At 41.5% G+C, this 13,895-nt stretch overlaps 1 protein-coding gene across 8 annotated transcripts in view; it reads right to left on the bottom strand.

Annotated features, from left to right (window-relative positions):
* DNM1L (dynamin 1 like) overlaps nucleotides 1-13,895 on the bottom strand; it is a 67,267-nt gene that overhangs the window by 11,417 nt on the left and 41,955 nt on the right. For all 8 annotated transcript variants that reach the window (XM_066258081.1, XM_066258084.1, XM_066258082.1 and 5 more), the window contains 6 exons: nucleotides 11,906-12,026; nucleotides 10,387-10,518; nucleotides 9,308-9,514; nucleotides 4,438-4,558; nucleotides 4,084-4,239; nucleotides 1,498-1,587 (listed from right to left, as the gene is read on the bottom strand). In XM_066258081.1, the coding sequence (XP_066114178.1) occupies nucleotides 1,498-1,587; nucleotides 4,084-4,239; nucleotides 4,438-4,558; nucleotides 9,308-9,514; nucleotides 10,387-10,518; nucleotides 11,906-12,026 (827 nt within the window). The remainder of the gene's footprint in view (nucleotides 1-1,497; nucleotides 1,588-4,083; nucleotides 4,240-4,437; nucleotides 4,559-9,307; nucleotides 9,515-10,386; nucleotides 10,519-11,905; nucleotides 12,027-13,895) is intronic.

Here is a 13,895-nt window from a genome sequence, read left to right as displayed (position 1 = left end):
AATGACTGATTAACCTTAATTATGAAGTGCCTGGTTTAAGCCTGCCCCATGGTGGCACAGTGGATATAGAGTGTCAACCTGTGACGCTGAGGCCGCTGGTTCCAAACCCTGAGGCTGCCCGGTCAAGGCACGTATGACAAGCAAGTAATGAACAACTAAAGTGAAGCAACTATGAGTGGACACTTCTCGTAACCCTCCCTCCTCTGTGTAAAATCAATGAAGCACCTAGTTTAAATATTTTATATGGTTCAAAATCCGAGTGGGACAATAATCAAAAAGGGAAGTTGAAATTTCACCAGCGTTGCAGAGAGAATAAAATAACTTCATTGGCCCTGGCCGGTTGGCTCAGCGGTAGAGCGTCGGCCTGGCGTGCGGGGGACCTGGGTTCGATTCCCGGCCAGGGCACATAGGAGAAGCACCCGTTTGCTTCTCCGCCCCCCCCCCTCCTTCCTCTCTGTCTCTCTCTTCCCCTCCCGCAGCCAAGGCTCCATTGGAGCAAAGATGGCCCAGGCGCTGGGGATGGCTCCTTGGCCTCTGCCCCAGGCGCTAGAGTGGCTCTGGTCACGGCAGAGCGACGCCCCGGAGGGGCAGAGCATCGCCCCCTGGTGGGCAGAGCGTCGCCCTTGGTGGGCGTGCCAGGTGGATCCCGGTCGGGTGCATGCGGGAGTCTGTCTGACTGTCTTTCCCCGTTTCCAGCTTCAGAAAAATACAAAAAAAATAAAAAAATAACTTCATTTGCGTTGTCCCACCAAATCCCAGGTATCAGAACAGCACTACAGTACAGATCTATTCAAATGAAACTATAATGATTTGTGACATTAGTGGGTGGAGTCAGATCATCTGGGGGTTACACCTGCTCAGGAAACTAAGCAGCAGCACTTAACATTCTGTTTCCAAGGCTGGTTTTGTCCTCTCAGTAACCCTCCGTTGGGGCTCACCATCCTGAGTCAAGGGCCCAAATGCACTTTTAGTAACCAGAAAGGAAAAGAAACAAAGCCCAGCCAACTATTAGAGGAAAAAGGGCAATGCCAAGTTTTTGTATTTCTGCAAATTTCAGCATTTTTATTTTAAAGAATAGCAGCAACACACAAAATAAAAGAAAGTGACCATAATATTAAAGTATTAGGTCATCAAACAAGCAAACTGTAGAAGTGGCCAAATTATCCTGATGTACATCAGAGTTAAAGTAAGAGCTTGTTATAAAGACTCAAGATAAAAACTAATTTTTCATTAGATCACTTCCAACACAACAGAGCAAAACTACTCACAAGCCTCAGTAAGAACTCCCTTTTCATGACAACCTGTGGCTGCAGACTAACAATGATTAAAATAAGAAGAAAACACTTTGTATTAGAATTATTGAAGCTTCCTTTGAAATAAGGCTGAAATCCACTTTTCTTCCCAATACACCGAGAAACATTATGCCTAAATTCTAATCATTATGCTCTACAAAATTTTTTTGTGATTACAGTGATGATTTGTGAAATGATAGCTCACCATTTCATTTGTAACTGGCAACCGTTTACGAAGAAGACAAGTCACTACTTCAACTATGGCATCATGAAGTTTAGGAAACCTCAACAGCTCCTATATATGATAGAGGAAAAAAATATGTCTATTTTGTTTAAAGGGAAATTAAGTTAATCACTGAATCAGACTTGGAAGCTACATTTAAATCACTTTTAGACAAGGGAAATGAATGTTTTACCTCTTAGCCCATCTTATTTAGTTCCTCCCACCCCATGAAACCACTACCTCCTATCTTTTACTACTTCCCCTGACACCCATCACATCTCCGTTCCTGAGTACTGTCATTTCCGCAGTGCCTGTCACATCTCCGTTACCCGAGTACTATCATTGCTGCAGTGCCCTCACATCTCCATTGCCTGAGTACTGTCACTGCTGCAGTGCCCGTCACATCTCCGTTACCTGAGTACTATCATTGCTGCAGTGCCCTCACATCTCCATTGCCTGAGTACTGTCACTGCTGCAGTGCCCGTCACATCTCCGTTACCTGAGTACTATCATTGCTGCAGTGCCCTCACATCTCCATTACCTGAGTACTGTCATTGCTGCACTGCCCTCACATCTCCGTTACCTGAGTACTGTCATTGCTGCAGTGCCCTCACATCTCCATTACCTGAGTACTGTCATTGCTGCAGTGCCCTCACATCTCCGTTACCTGAGTACTGTCATTGCTGCAGTGCCCTCACATCTCCGTTACCTGAGTACTGTCATTGCTGCAGTGCCCTCACATCTCCGTTACCTGAGTACTGTCATTGCTGCACTGCCCTCACATCTCCGTTACCTGAGTACTGTCATTGCTGCACTGCCCATCATATCTCCGTTACCTGAGTACTGTCATTGCTGCACTGCCCTCACATCTCTGTTACCTGAGTACTGTCATTGCTGCACTGCCCATCACATCTCCGTTACCTGAGTAGTTACTGCTGCACTGCCCGTCACGTCTCCGTTACCTGAGTACTGTCATTGCTGCACTGCCCTCACATCTCTGTTACCTGAGTACTGTCACTGCTGCACTGCCCTCACATCTCTGTTACCTGAGTACTGTCACTGCTGCAGTGCCCTCACATCTCCGTTACCTGAGTACTATCATTGCTGCACTGCCCATCACATCTCCATTACCTGAGTACTGTCATTGCCGCAGTGCCCTCACATCTCCATTACCTGAGTAGTGTCACTGCTGCACTGCCCTCACATCTCCGTAACCTGAGTACTGTCATTGCTGCAGTGCCCTCACATCTCCGTTACCTGAGTACTGTCATTGCTGCAGTGCCCTCACATCTCCGTTACCTGAGTACTGTCACTGCTGCACTGCCCTCACATCTCCGTTACCTGAGTACTGTCACTGCTGCACTGCCCTCACATCTCCGTTACCTGAGTACTGTCACTGCTGCACTGCCCTCACATCTCCGTTACCTGAGTACTGTCACTGCTGCAGTGCCCTCACATCTCCATTACCTGAGTACTGTAATTGCTGCAGTGCCCTCACATCTCCGTTACCTGAGTACTGTCACTGCCACAGTGCCCTCACATCTCCATTACCTGAGTACTGTCACTGCTGCACTGCCCGTCACATCTCCGTTACCTGAGTATTGTCACTGCTGCAGTGCCCTCACATCTCCATTACCTGAGTACTGTAATTGCTGCACTGCCCATCACATCTCTGTTACCTGAGTACTGTCATTGCTGCACTGCCCATCATATCTCCGTTACCTGAGTACTGTCATTGCTGCACTGCCCATCACATCTCCATTACCTGAGTACTGTCACTGCCGCAGTGCCCTCACATCTCCGTTACCTGAGTACTGTCACTGCTGCACTGCCCTCACATCTCCGTTACCTGAGTATTGTCACTGCTGCAGTGCCCTCACATCTCCATTACCTGAGTACTGTAATTGCTGCACTGCCCATCACATCTCTGTTACCTGAGTACTGTCATTGCTGCACTGCCCATCATATCTCCGTTACCTGAGTACTGTCATTGCTGCACTGCCCATCACATCTCCATTACCTGAGTACTGTCACTGCTGCACTGCCCTCACATCTCCGTTACCTGAGTACTGTCACTGCTGCAGTGCCCTCACATCTCCATTACCTGAGTACTGTAATTGCTGCAGTGCCCTCACATCTCCGTTACCTGAGTACTGTCACTGCTGCACTGCCCTCACATCTCCGTTACCTGAGTACTGTCACTGCCGCAGTGCCCTCACATCTCCATTACCTGAGTACTGTCACTGCTGCACTGCCCTCACATCTCCGTTACCTGAGTACTGTCACTGCTGCACTGCCCATCACATCTCCATTACCTGAGTACTGTCACTGCTGCACTGCCCATCACATCTCCATTACCTGAGTACTGTCACTGCTGCACTGCCCTCACATCTCCGTTACCTGAGTATTGTCACTGCCGCAGTGCCCTCACATCTCCATTACCTGAGTACTGTCACTGCTGCACTGCCCTCACATCTCCGTTACCTGAGTATTGTCACTGCCGCAGTGCCCTCACATCTCCATTACCTGAGTACTGTCACTGCTGCACTGCCCTCACATCTCCATTACCTGAGTACTGTAATTGCTGCAGTGCTGAATGATCCTTTGCATTTCCTCATGAACCAGTTCCACACAACGGAGGCTGGGCTCTTCCAGACGCTTGATCTGCCGCTTGACCAGTAACTCAAATGAAACTTCAGGTACAAACAAAGCTGGACGAGGGCCCTAAAAACAATTAAATTGTGAGCTCTTATAGCTACACTGAATTTTAGTTCTTCACCGAAATTAAATCACAGTTTGATATTTTTCATGAAAAGTGCTTCCTAATTTCATGTATGAGACCAAACTATAAAGCTATATAATATGGGTTTTAGAAAAATGGTTTAACCTTATTTCAAGAAATCCTGAGTTAACCATACTCACAGTAGCATTTCTAATGGCAGTCAATATGTCAATTGTGTTAAGGCCACCTAGTGGGTCAACAGATTCTAAGGTTCTCCCAAAAGTCTCATGGAAAATGTAACAGATTCTAGCACCACCGCATCTGAAAGGCAATGACAATGAAATACATGGTTTCCAGTATTACTAAAGGGGACAGAAGCTACAAGTCAGAAGTCTTTCTATAAGCTTTAAGCTTGACTCATCTGAGAAAGTCTCAGATAAACAATTACATTTAGACCATTCCCATTTCCATGTGTCCTTAACTCCACTGTGACCAGTTTCTGTGCAGTCTTTTTTATTTCTTAATGGGGGAAAGGAGTCATTTCATGAAGCACATGCGCACACACACATACTGTTCTGCCAGGAAACATCAACTCTGAGAACTACTAAACATCTTTTCTCTGTCCTAGTTTCTTCAACTAGACTCTGAGCTCCCTAAGGACAAGAAATAGTATCTTATTTATTTTTTATTCACAATCTAGAGATCTGCAAACCTCTTCTATAAAGGGCCAGATAGTAAATAGGACATAATTTTCTCTGTCACAACTACTCAACTGCCACTGAGCACAAAAGTTGCCAAAGATAACATTTAAATACATAAACAAAGACGTGCTCTAATAAAACTTTTGCACACTAAAATTTGAATTTATTTAAAAACTTTTTTCAACCTTTTTAAAATACAAAAATCAATGAGCTATAGTTTGCATACTCCGGCTTTAAACAAATCTCTGGGCCTATGTACTAAGCATCTTGTGTTTCTTAATGATTTAAGCCCACTTAAGTCCTACAAATGACTTTATGTCTCCCCAAATCAGCTCTTTCCCTCTATTTTCACCATCACTATTCAATACTTCCTTACAGTAGTCTAAGCAAAGGGTTTAAATCTGACATTATGCTAAGTAAAATAAACCAGACACAAAAGGACAATTATGATATGATTCCATTTATATGAAACATCTAGAATGGAAATATTCATAGAGACAAAAGGTAAGGTTACCAGGGGCTGGGGCACAGTGAACAAGGAGATATTACTTAAATGGATACAAAGTTTCTGCTGGGGTGATGAAAACTGAGAAGTAGATACAATCTGATGGTTGTACAATATTGTGAATGTAATTAATGCCACTGAATTATATACGCTTAAAAATGGGTCAAGGCCCTGGCCGGTTGGCTCAGCGGTAGAGCGTCGGCCTGGCGTGCGGGGGACCCGGGTTGGATTCCCGGCCAGGGCACACAGGAGAAGCGCCCATTTGCTTCTCCACCCTCCACCCCCCCTCCTTCTTCTCTGTCTCTCTCTTCCCCTCCCGCAGCCAAGGCTCCATTGGAGCAAAGATGGCCCAGGCGCTGGGGATGGCTCCTTGGCCTCTGCCCCAGGCGCTAGAGTGACTCTGGTCACGGCAGAGCGACACCCCGGAGGGGCAGAGCATTGCCCCCTGGTGGGCAGAGCGTCGCCCCTGGTGGGCGTGCCGGGTGGATCTCGGTCGGGTGCATGCAGGAGTCTGTCTGACTGTCTCTCCCCGTTTCCAGCTTCAGAAAAATACAAAAAAAAAAAAAAAAAAAAAAAAAAATTGGGTCAAAATTACCAGTACTAGCCCTGGCCGGTTGGCTCAGTGGTAGAGCGTCGGCCTGGCGTGCGGGGGTCCCAGGTTCGATTCCCGGCCAGGGCACACAGGAGAGGTGCCCATCTGCTTCTCCACTCCTCCCCCTCTCCTTCCTCTCTGTCTCTCTCTTCCCCTCCCGCAGCCGAGGCTCCATTGGAGCAAAGATGGCCCGGGCGCTGGGGATGGCTCCTTGGCCTCTGCCCCAGGCATTAGAGTGGCTCTGGTCGCGACAGAGCGATGCCCCGGAGGGGCAGAGCATCGCCCCCTGGTGGGCAGAGCGTCGCCCCTGGTGGGCATGCGGGAGTCTGTCTCACTGTCTCTTCCCGTTTCCAGCTTCAGAAAAATACAAAAAAAAAAAAAAAAATACCAGTACTTGGTCTTTCTCCAACCTTTCCCTTTTCAAATAATGTTCTTAATGACCAGGATTATCCTAAAACAGTTACCTCTGACCCCAGTAAGAGTAAGAAGTTCTCTAAATCATGAAGATACTCAACTTTCTACAGTATTGTTAGACAACTTTCAAGCCTTACCTCCTATTATGTTCCATCACTCTACATGTCATTCTCTAAATACACCCTGGGTTATTCTTTGCTGTTCAAAAGCCTAAAACAGCCGACTTACTGCCTTCCCAAATTCTAAGAGCCCAACCTAAATGCATTCAAAACGAGGGATCTCTCTCAATCCCTGAAAGAAATGTAAATGGTCTCTCTCCAGTGTTCTAAAGGCTTGAGTAGGTGAGTACACAGATGTTTGCTTTATTAACTACTTATGAAATTCCACATATGTTATATGTACTTTTCTAAGTATTATACTTAGTAAGAAGTATGTGAATTAAAATACTTGATTTATACTCCTTTTTATAATCAAGCATTATGTAACCTTGACATACCTTAATCACTTAACTCTTGAAAGGGTCATTTTAGTAATTTTTATTTCTCTTTATATGACATATATATAATAACCAATAATTAAATACTCTATCTCTTTATGGAGTTAAATCACAAGAAAAAACCACTGAAGTCACACAAAAATACACAGAACTGTACATGTGTGCACACAACACATACACACACACACACATACAAATATGGGTATAATTGGTGAATTTGAATAAGATCTATGGCTTACACCGAAGTCCATTTTCTCATTTTGTTATTATACTACAGTTATGCAAGATGGCAACCGGGGGAGACAAAGTGAAGGGTGAACAGAACCTCCCTCTATATTCATTTGCAACTTTCACAAAGTCTATAATTTCAAAACAAAAATACTTTTCTAGAGAAATGGACTTTATTATATACTGCTAATAGTAAAACAATAAATCTATTAATAGTATGGCAATAGTAAGAGACTGAGGATGTTATGGCCTTTGAACTAGTAATTCCACTTCCAGGAATTTATCCTAAAGGTTTACTTGGATACATGCCCCAGTCAGTCACAAGCTGTTTATATTATATTTGTATACAAGTGAAAACAACCTATCAATAGTATGGGACTGGTTCAACAAATGATAGTATATCTAAAAATAAAACACTATGTAAATCTTAAGATTAGTAATACAAATGTATAATATTGCTTATGACATGTTGATTTAAAGAAATGATTCCAAATAGCAGGTATAGCATCTCATTTTTTTTTTAAGAAGGAGCTTCTTTATTAATTTTAGTGAGAGAGGAAGGGGGAGAGAGAGAGAGGGATAGGAACATCCATCTGTTCCTGTATGTGCTCTGAACAGGAATCAAACCCGCAACCTCTGCGCTTTAGGACAACACTCCAACAAACCAAGCTCTCTGGCCAGGGCCAACATCCGATTTTTTTTTTTTTGTTAAGAGACAGAGTGTGTCAGAGAAAGGGACAGATAGGGACAGACAGGCAGGAACGGAGAGAGATGAGAAGCATCAATTATTAGTTTTTCATTGCGACACCTTAGTTGTTCATTGATTGCTTTCTCATATGTGCCTTGACCGCGGACCTTCAGCAGACCAAGTAATCCCTTGCTCAAGCCAGTGACCTTGGGTCCAAGCTGGTGAGCTTTGCTCAAACCAGATGAGCCCATGCTCAAGCTGGTGACCTTGAGGTCTCGAACCTGGGTCCTCTGCATCCCAGTCCGACCCTCTATCACTGTGCCACCGCTTGCTCAGGCTAACATCTGATTCTTAAAGATATGTTTTATAGATGCATAGAAAAATGTCTTGGTCAATGCCAAAATTAGCAGAGATTTTTCTGGATGATGGGTTTAAGAATAATTTTGTCCTTATGCTTTATTCCTTTTTATATTTTCTTATTTTTTCATTAACAGTTATATGGTGTGTATTAAAGAAACAAGCATTTTTTAAAAGTTGAATTATGAAATGTTCTTGCATGACCAGGGGGTGGCACAGTGAACAGAGTCTTGACCTGGGATGCTGAGGACCCAGGTTTGAAACCCCAAGGTAGCCAGCTTGAGCAAGAGGTCACTGGCTCAGCTGGAGCTCCTCCCCGCCCCCGTCAAGGCACATATGAGAAAGCAATCACTGAACAACTACCGTGCCACAACCATGAGTTGATGTGTCTCACCTTTCTCTCTCCCTGTCTCTCTTTCTCTAAATAAAAAAATAAAAATCATGAAATCTTCTTAAGGGCTTATCAATTAAAGTCTTATTTAAAAAAAAAAACCTGAAATTTTTACTGTGCTTCACATAGTTTTTTTTTTTGTATTTTTCTGAAGTGAGAAGCGGGGGTGAGGCAGACAGACTCCCGCATGCACCCAACCAAGATCCACCCAGTATGCCCACCAGGGGGCGATGCTCTGCACATCTGGGCCATTGCTCTGTTGTGGCTGGAGCCATTCTAGCGCCTGAGGTGGAGGCCATGGAGCCGTCCTCAGCGCCCAGACCAACTTTGCTCCAGTGGAGCCTTGGCTGTGGGAGGGGAAGAGAGGGGCAAGGGAAGAGAGAGAGAGAGAGGAAGGAGAGGGGGAAGGGTGGAGAAGCAGATGGGTGCTTCTCCTCTGTGCCCTGGCCTAGAATTGAACCTGGGACTTCCACACGCCAGGCTGACACTCTACTGCTGTGCCAACCAGAGAGGGCCATGCTTTACAAAGAATTTTAACACATATACCAGATATCCTAACATTTCTACAAAATCATATTACCCATTTTTCAGGTAATATATATTTCACAGTCAGATAATCTCACAGTATCTTTTGTCACTGTAACAAAATATAATTTATCAATCCAGTATCCAAACTGATAGAGAAATTTCTTACTTACAGCTCTGAAGTTTCAATATATTTTGCAGTTCCTTCAATAGTGTTACAATATTCTGTGGCAAATTTGGTAATAAGCTGGAGTAAAGTAGCACTTTTATCATCCACCGGTTCACCATAGCTATTTAGAAGAGACTGATACTGAGCAGCTAGGACATTTATTCTTGTCTTCAACTCTGGTAAGCAGTCTCTAATGTGATGCATTAGTAACCTAACAAATGTTAAAAAGGAAGGATTTTAAAGTAATATTATATATTTTGAAGACCCAAACACATCAAATTTAAAAAATGCAAATAATGGGGAAACCTGTCAAATAACTTGTCTTGGCAAGAAATGATGCAATCTTAGACCAGAAGTAAATACTTGAGTCTGAAAAAAATGCCATGAAGAAAGCTGTCTTGGCCAATGCTTTTTAAATTTGCCTTGAACCCATCAAATTATAGCAATTGCTAAAGAACCAAATATAAATTGAAGAAAATTATTTTAAATTACTGCAATTCCCTCAAAGAAAGTAAGCTACTCAGTCCAATTTTACCTACATAATTTTGGTTTCTGACTTATCTTTTACAATGGGCCCTCAGCATACATAATGACAATCTCACTAAGATCTAAGTCCCTAATTTCTTTATAGAAATAAGACAAAAGTAAAACAGCTTTGACTTCAGTCATTTTTATCTAGAAAGGCATTCTAATCTCTCTACCATCTGTGGGTTTTCAGATTTTAAAGTCTTTAGCTTAAATTATTTTTATTAGTAGGAATAAAAGACATGCTTAATTAAGAATAGTTCAATTCCTGAAATTCAAAGTGGAATTGAACTAATTCTATCATCAAAAATTGACTGTCAAGAATTTTATAATTCAGACATATTAAAATTCATTTTACAATTCTTAGACTACATAATTTAATGCTAACCACCTCAGTAAAAAGAGAGACATCTACATCTCAAGAATCTACTATATAAGAAACAAAAAGTAAAGTTATACATGCAAAATTATGAAGATATAAGGAACTGAAAATGTAAGGTGTCTCAAGACATACTGGCAAATGAAAAACATCATTTTCTATGAGGTAAAAAAAATTACCTGTTTAGAGTCCTAGCAAGATACTTTGTTCCATTTCTGTTAGCCAAAGATGGGTATTTCTTTTGAAGGAAAGCATATTCATCACGAATTGAATCAGTTACATTCTTCTTATTGTTAATATCTAGCTGGCTCCTGGGGTTGAAAAATAATAAAACTGTTCAGCTGAAATCAACTGCGGTCCTCTATGTACCCTAGGTGATGATGGTGATGATGGTGATACAGCATCACCAGGCATTGTTTGTAATGCCTGGTTGGGCTAGTTTATTTAATTCTCACACTAATTCTATGTGATAGGTATTATGACATTTTACACCAACGAAATTGAAGCTCAGGGAGATTAACCAACCTACCAAAGGTCACATATTAAGCGGTAGTTCAGCAAAACGCAAACCATGTGACTTACAAGTATATAAAGCCTAAAAAGTTTTGGCCTCATCACCATTAACTATAGTCAAAAGCAGTACTCTCAAATAAAAGGGACAGACAGGTGAAAAAATGTGTGTTTTCATCAACTGTACGTTTTGTCCATGAATAGGCAACTAATTTATACCAAAAATAATTAATTTAACTTGATCAGCAGTCATCCACAAATACAACAAACAGTGCCATACCACCTGCTTGCCTAAAAAGAAAAACAGTGGGAGTTAAAAAAAAAAACTGGAATAGGGATGAGGTAGGACATATGAATAGAAAGCAGACAACAGTGATGGATCCTACAGATACCATTTAATAAAAACATTTTAAATTTAAAAGGTCTGCGAACCAGAGATGTTAGGTGTCATTTAAACCCACGTTATATCTACTCTGTGGACAACATTATAATCTCAGTGCTTCTGACTTTATAAAGGCTTTTACCTAAAAGGGATCCTCACTTGAATCTGCTCTGCTTTCACCAGCCAGGTGGCTTTGGTAAATGCTTAACTTGAGTTTTCTGATTATAAAATAGACATAAACTCCTACCTCAGGGATGTTGTATAAGGGTTCAAAGAGATACCATTTGCCAATTCATTATAATAGTGTCTGAAACATAATGAGATACCCTTTCTCTTCCATAATTTTTAATACCAGCTATTTTTAATTATGATACATTTAATAAAATTTCTCCAAGGCACATCCTGGCAATTACATAGTTGCACTAATGCTGGGAGTTAAATCAACCTATTACAGTCCTACCACCACCTAAACAAACTCTTTCGTGATTGGGTACAAATTATATAAGACTTTTTCCCCTTATCCAGTGCTCTCTTCATACACAACAGGCAGGCATATTTCAAGTCTCGCTATTACATTTCCTTACATTTTGTGGCACTGCTTACTTTGAACCTTTTCCATTAAAAATATCTATATGAGGCTTTCATGAATCTCTTCTCTTTTAGAGCAATAACTTCTTTAACAATCCCAAGATTATAGTATAAGATGGGAAAATAGAAACAATGTCACATGTCAGACTGATTTTAAAAATTCAGATTTGCTATGACATGAGAATGCTGCAATTCTTATTCCATTTTTGACAGCTAACCTGTTAACTACTCCAATTATTCCAAGTTTGACTGGTATAACCCTTCCCATTAATACGTCCATGGCATCAGTACCAGCATCCATGAGGTCAAGTTTAGTGATTACAGCTAAAGTTCTGCGACCTGGTAAATGCAAAAAAGAAAAGAAAATGACCCATTAAATAAAGTTTTTAACATTAAAATCATTAAGGTCTCCGAAAATGGCTATAAGGATAAAAAAAGAAACAAAAATTCTTTAGGGAAAAGCTTGCATTTCTTTCCCGGTAACTTTGAGGTGTAAATATATGGTTTTCGTCAAGAACTCTCATCTTGGCCATCTTTTAAAACATACATTTCTGGGAGGTAAATATTTGTTCTTTTCCAAATTAGTGAATTTTGACAAAAATTACTGAATATCTACGGATCATGAAACAGCATAAAATACTAGAACACTGACAAGTCTTACATTCACCTACCTACCTGTGGCTTTACAGAGAAACTAGAAAATAAATTCAGAGCTGTTAATGAATGTCTTATACTTTATTAGAAGTATGTTTCTTGAAAGTGTGTGTTTGCCAGTGGAAGAACCTGTGTTTCTAGAAGTTATGAAATGTATTTGCCAATCTAAAGAACAGTAAGTGCTTACTTCTTTGCTGTCATTAAAAACTAAAGTTTCTAAGAAAATTTTTTTTTTAATTTTATTCATTCATTCATTCAGTTGGAGGGAAGGCAGAGACAGACTCCCGCATGTGCCCTGATTGGGATACACCTGGCAACCCCCACCTGGGGCTATGCTCTGCCCATCTGGGGCATGGCTCTGTTATTCAGCAACCGAGATCTTTTTAGTGCCTGAGGCAGAGGCCATGGAGCCATCCTCAGCACCTAGAGCCAACTTGCTCCAATCAAGCCATGACTGCAGGAAAGGGGGAGAGGGAGGGAGCGAGAAGTGGAGGGGAGAAGGGAGAGAGAGAGAGGGAGAGAGAGAAAAGCTAGAGGGGGGTGGAGAAGCATATAGGTGCTTCTCTTGTGTGCCCTGGTCAGGAATCCACATGCAGGGCTGACACTCTACCACTGAGCCAACTGGCCAGGGCCAAGATAAAAATTCTAAAACTAAAGGAATAATTGAAGGAAAATCATCATTTATAATCTCACCAAATATTACCTCTCTTTTTTTTAATGTTTATTGTATTGACTTTAGAGAGAGGGATAGAGAGAGAAAGGGAAAAGGAGGAGAGAGGGAGAGGGAGGAGAGAGGAAGAGAGGGAGAGACAGAAACATTAATCTGTTCTTGTATGTGCCCTGACCAGGGATCGAACCAGCTCTGTGCTTCAGAATGATGCTCTAACCAACTGAGCTATCCAGCCAGGGCTCACCAAACATTACCTCTTATCATTTTGATAATGCTTTTCTAACCTCTGCTTACAAATACTTTTGAAAACTAATTTTAATCATTATGTATAATTTTTAAAAATTTCACATAAACTTACTAGCTTTTAGGGCTAACATTTTAATAAGCATTTTTAGATTTAAAATTCACTCATTCCTGGTGTGCAGTTCCATGAGTTTTGACAAACACAAAGAGTTGTATCAGTGCTACCTCAAGACAAACAGTCCCATTACTCCCTAATTTTTCTTGTACTATACAATCAAATCCATTTTTCATGCTACTTTTGCCTTTTCCAAAATTATATAAATGTAATCATATATATATGACCTTTTGAATCTGGCTTCTTTTACCTGGCATAATGCATGAGAGTCATCCATGTTTTTACATATATCAACTGTTCCTCCCTTTTACTTCTTATGATATCCATAGTATGAACATACATTAGTTTGGTTATCTATCGCCCATTTGAGAAACATTTGACTTGTTTCCAGTTTTAGGAGATTACAGATAAAGCTACTATAGACATTTGCATTCAGGTTTTATATGAACCTGAGTTTCCATTTAACATGAGTAATTGCCTAGGAGCGGAACTACTGATTTAGCTTTCTAAGACACCGGCAAACTGT

The sequence above is a fragment of the Saccopteryx bilineata genome, chromosome 2 (assembly GCF_036850765.1).
Source record: "Saccopteryx bilineata isolate mSacBil1 chromosome 2, mSacBil1_pri_phased_curated, whole genome shotgun sequence".
Classification (NCBI taxonomy): domain Eukaryota; kingdom Metazoa; phylum Chordata; class Mammalia; order Chiroptera; family Emballonuridae; genus Saccopteryx; species Saccopteryx bilineata.
This window is presented reverse-complemented; position numbering and strand designations above follow the sequence as displayed.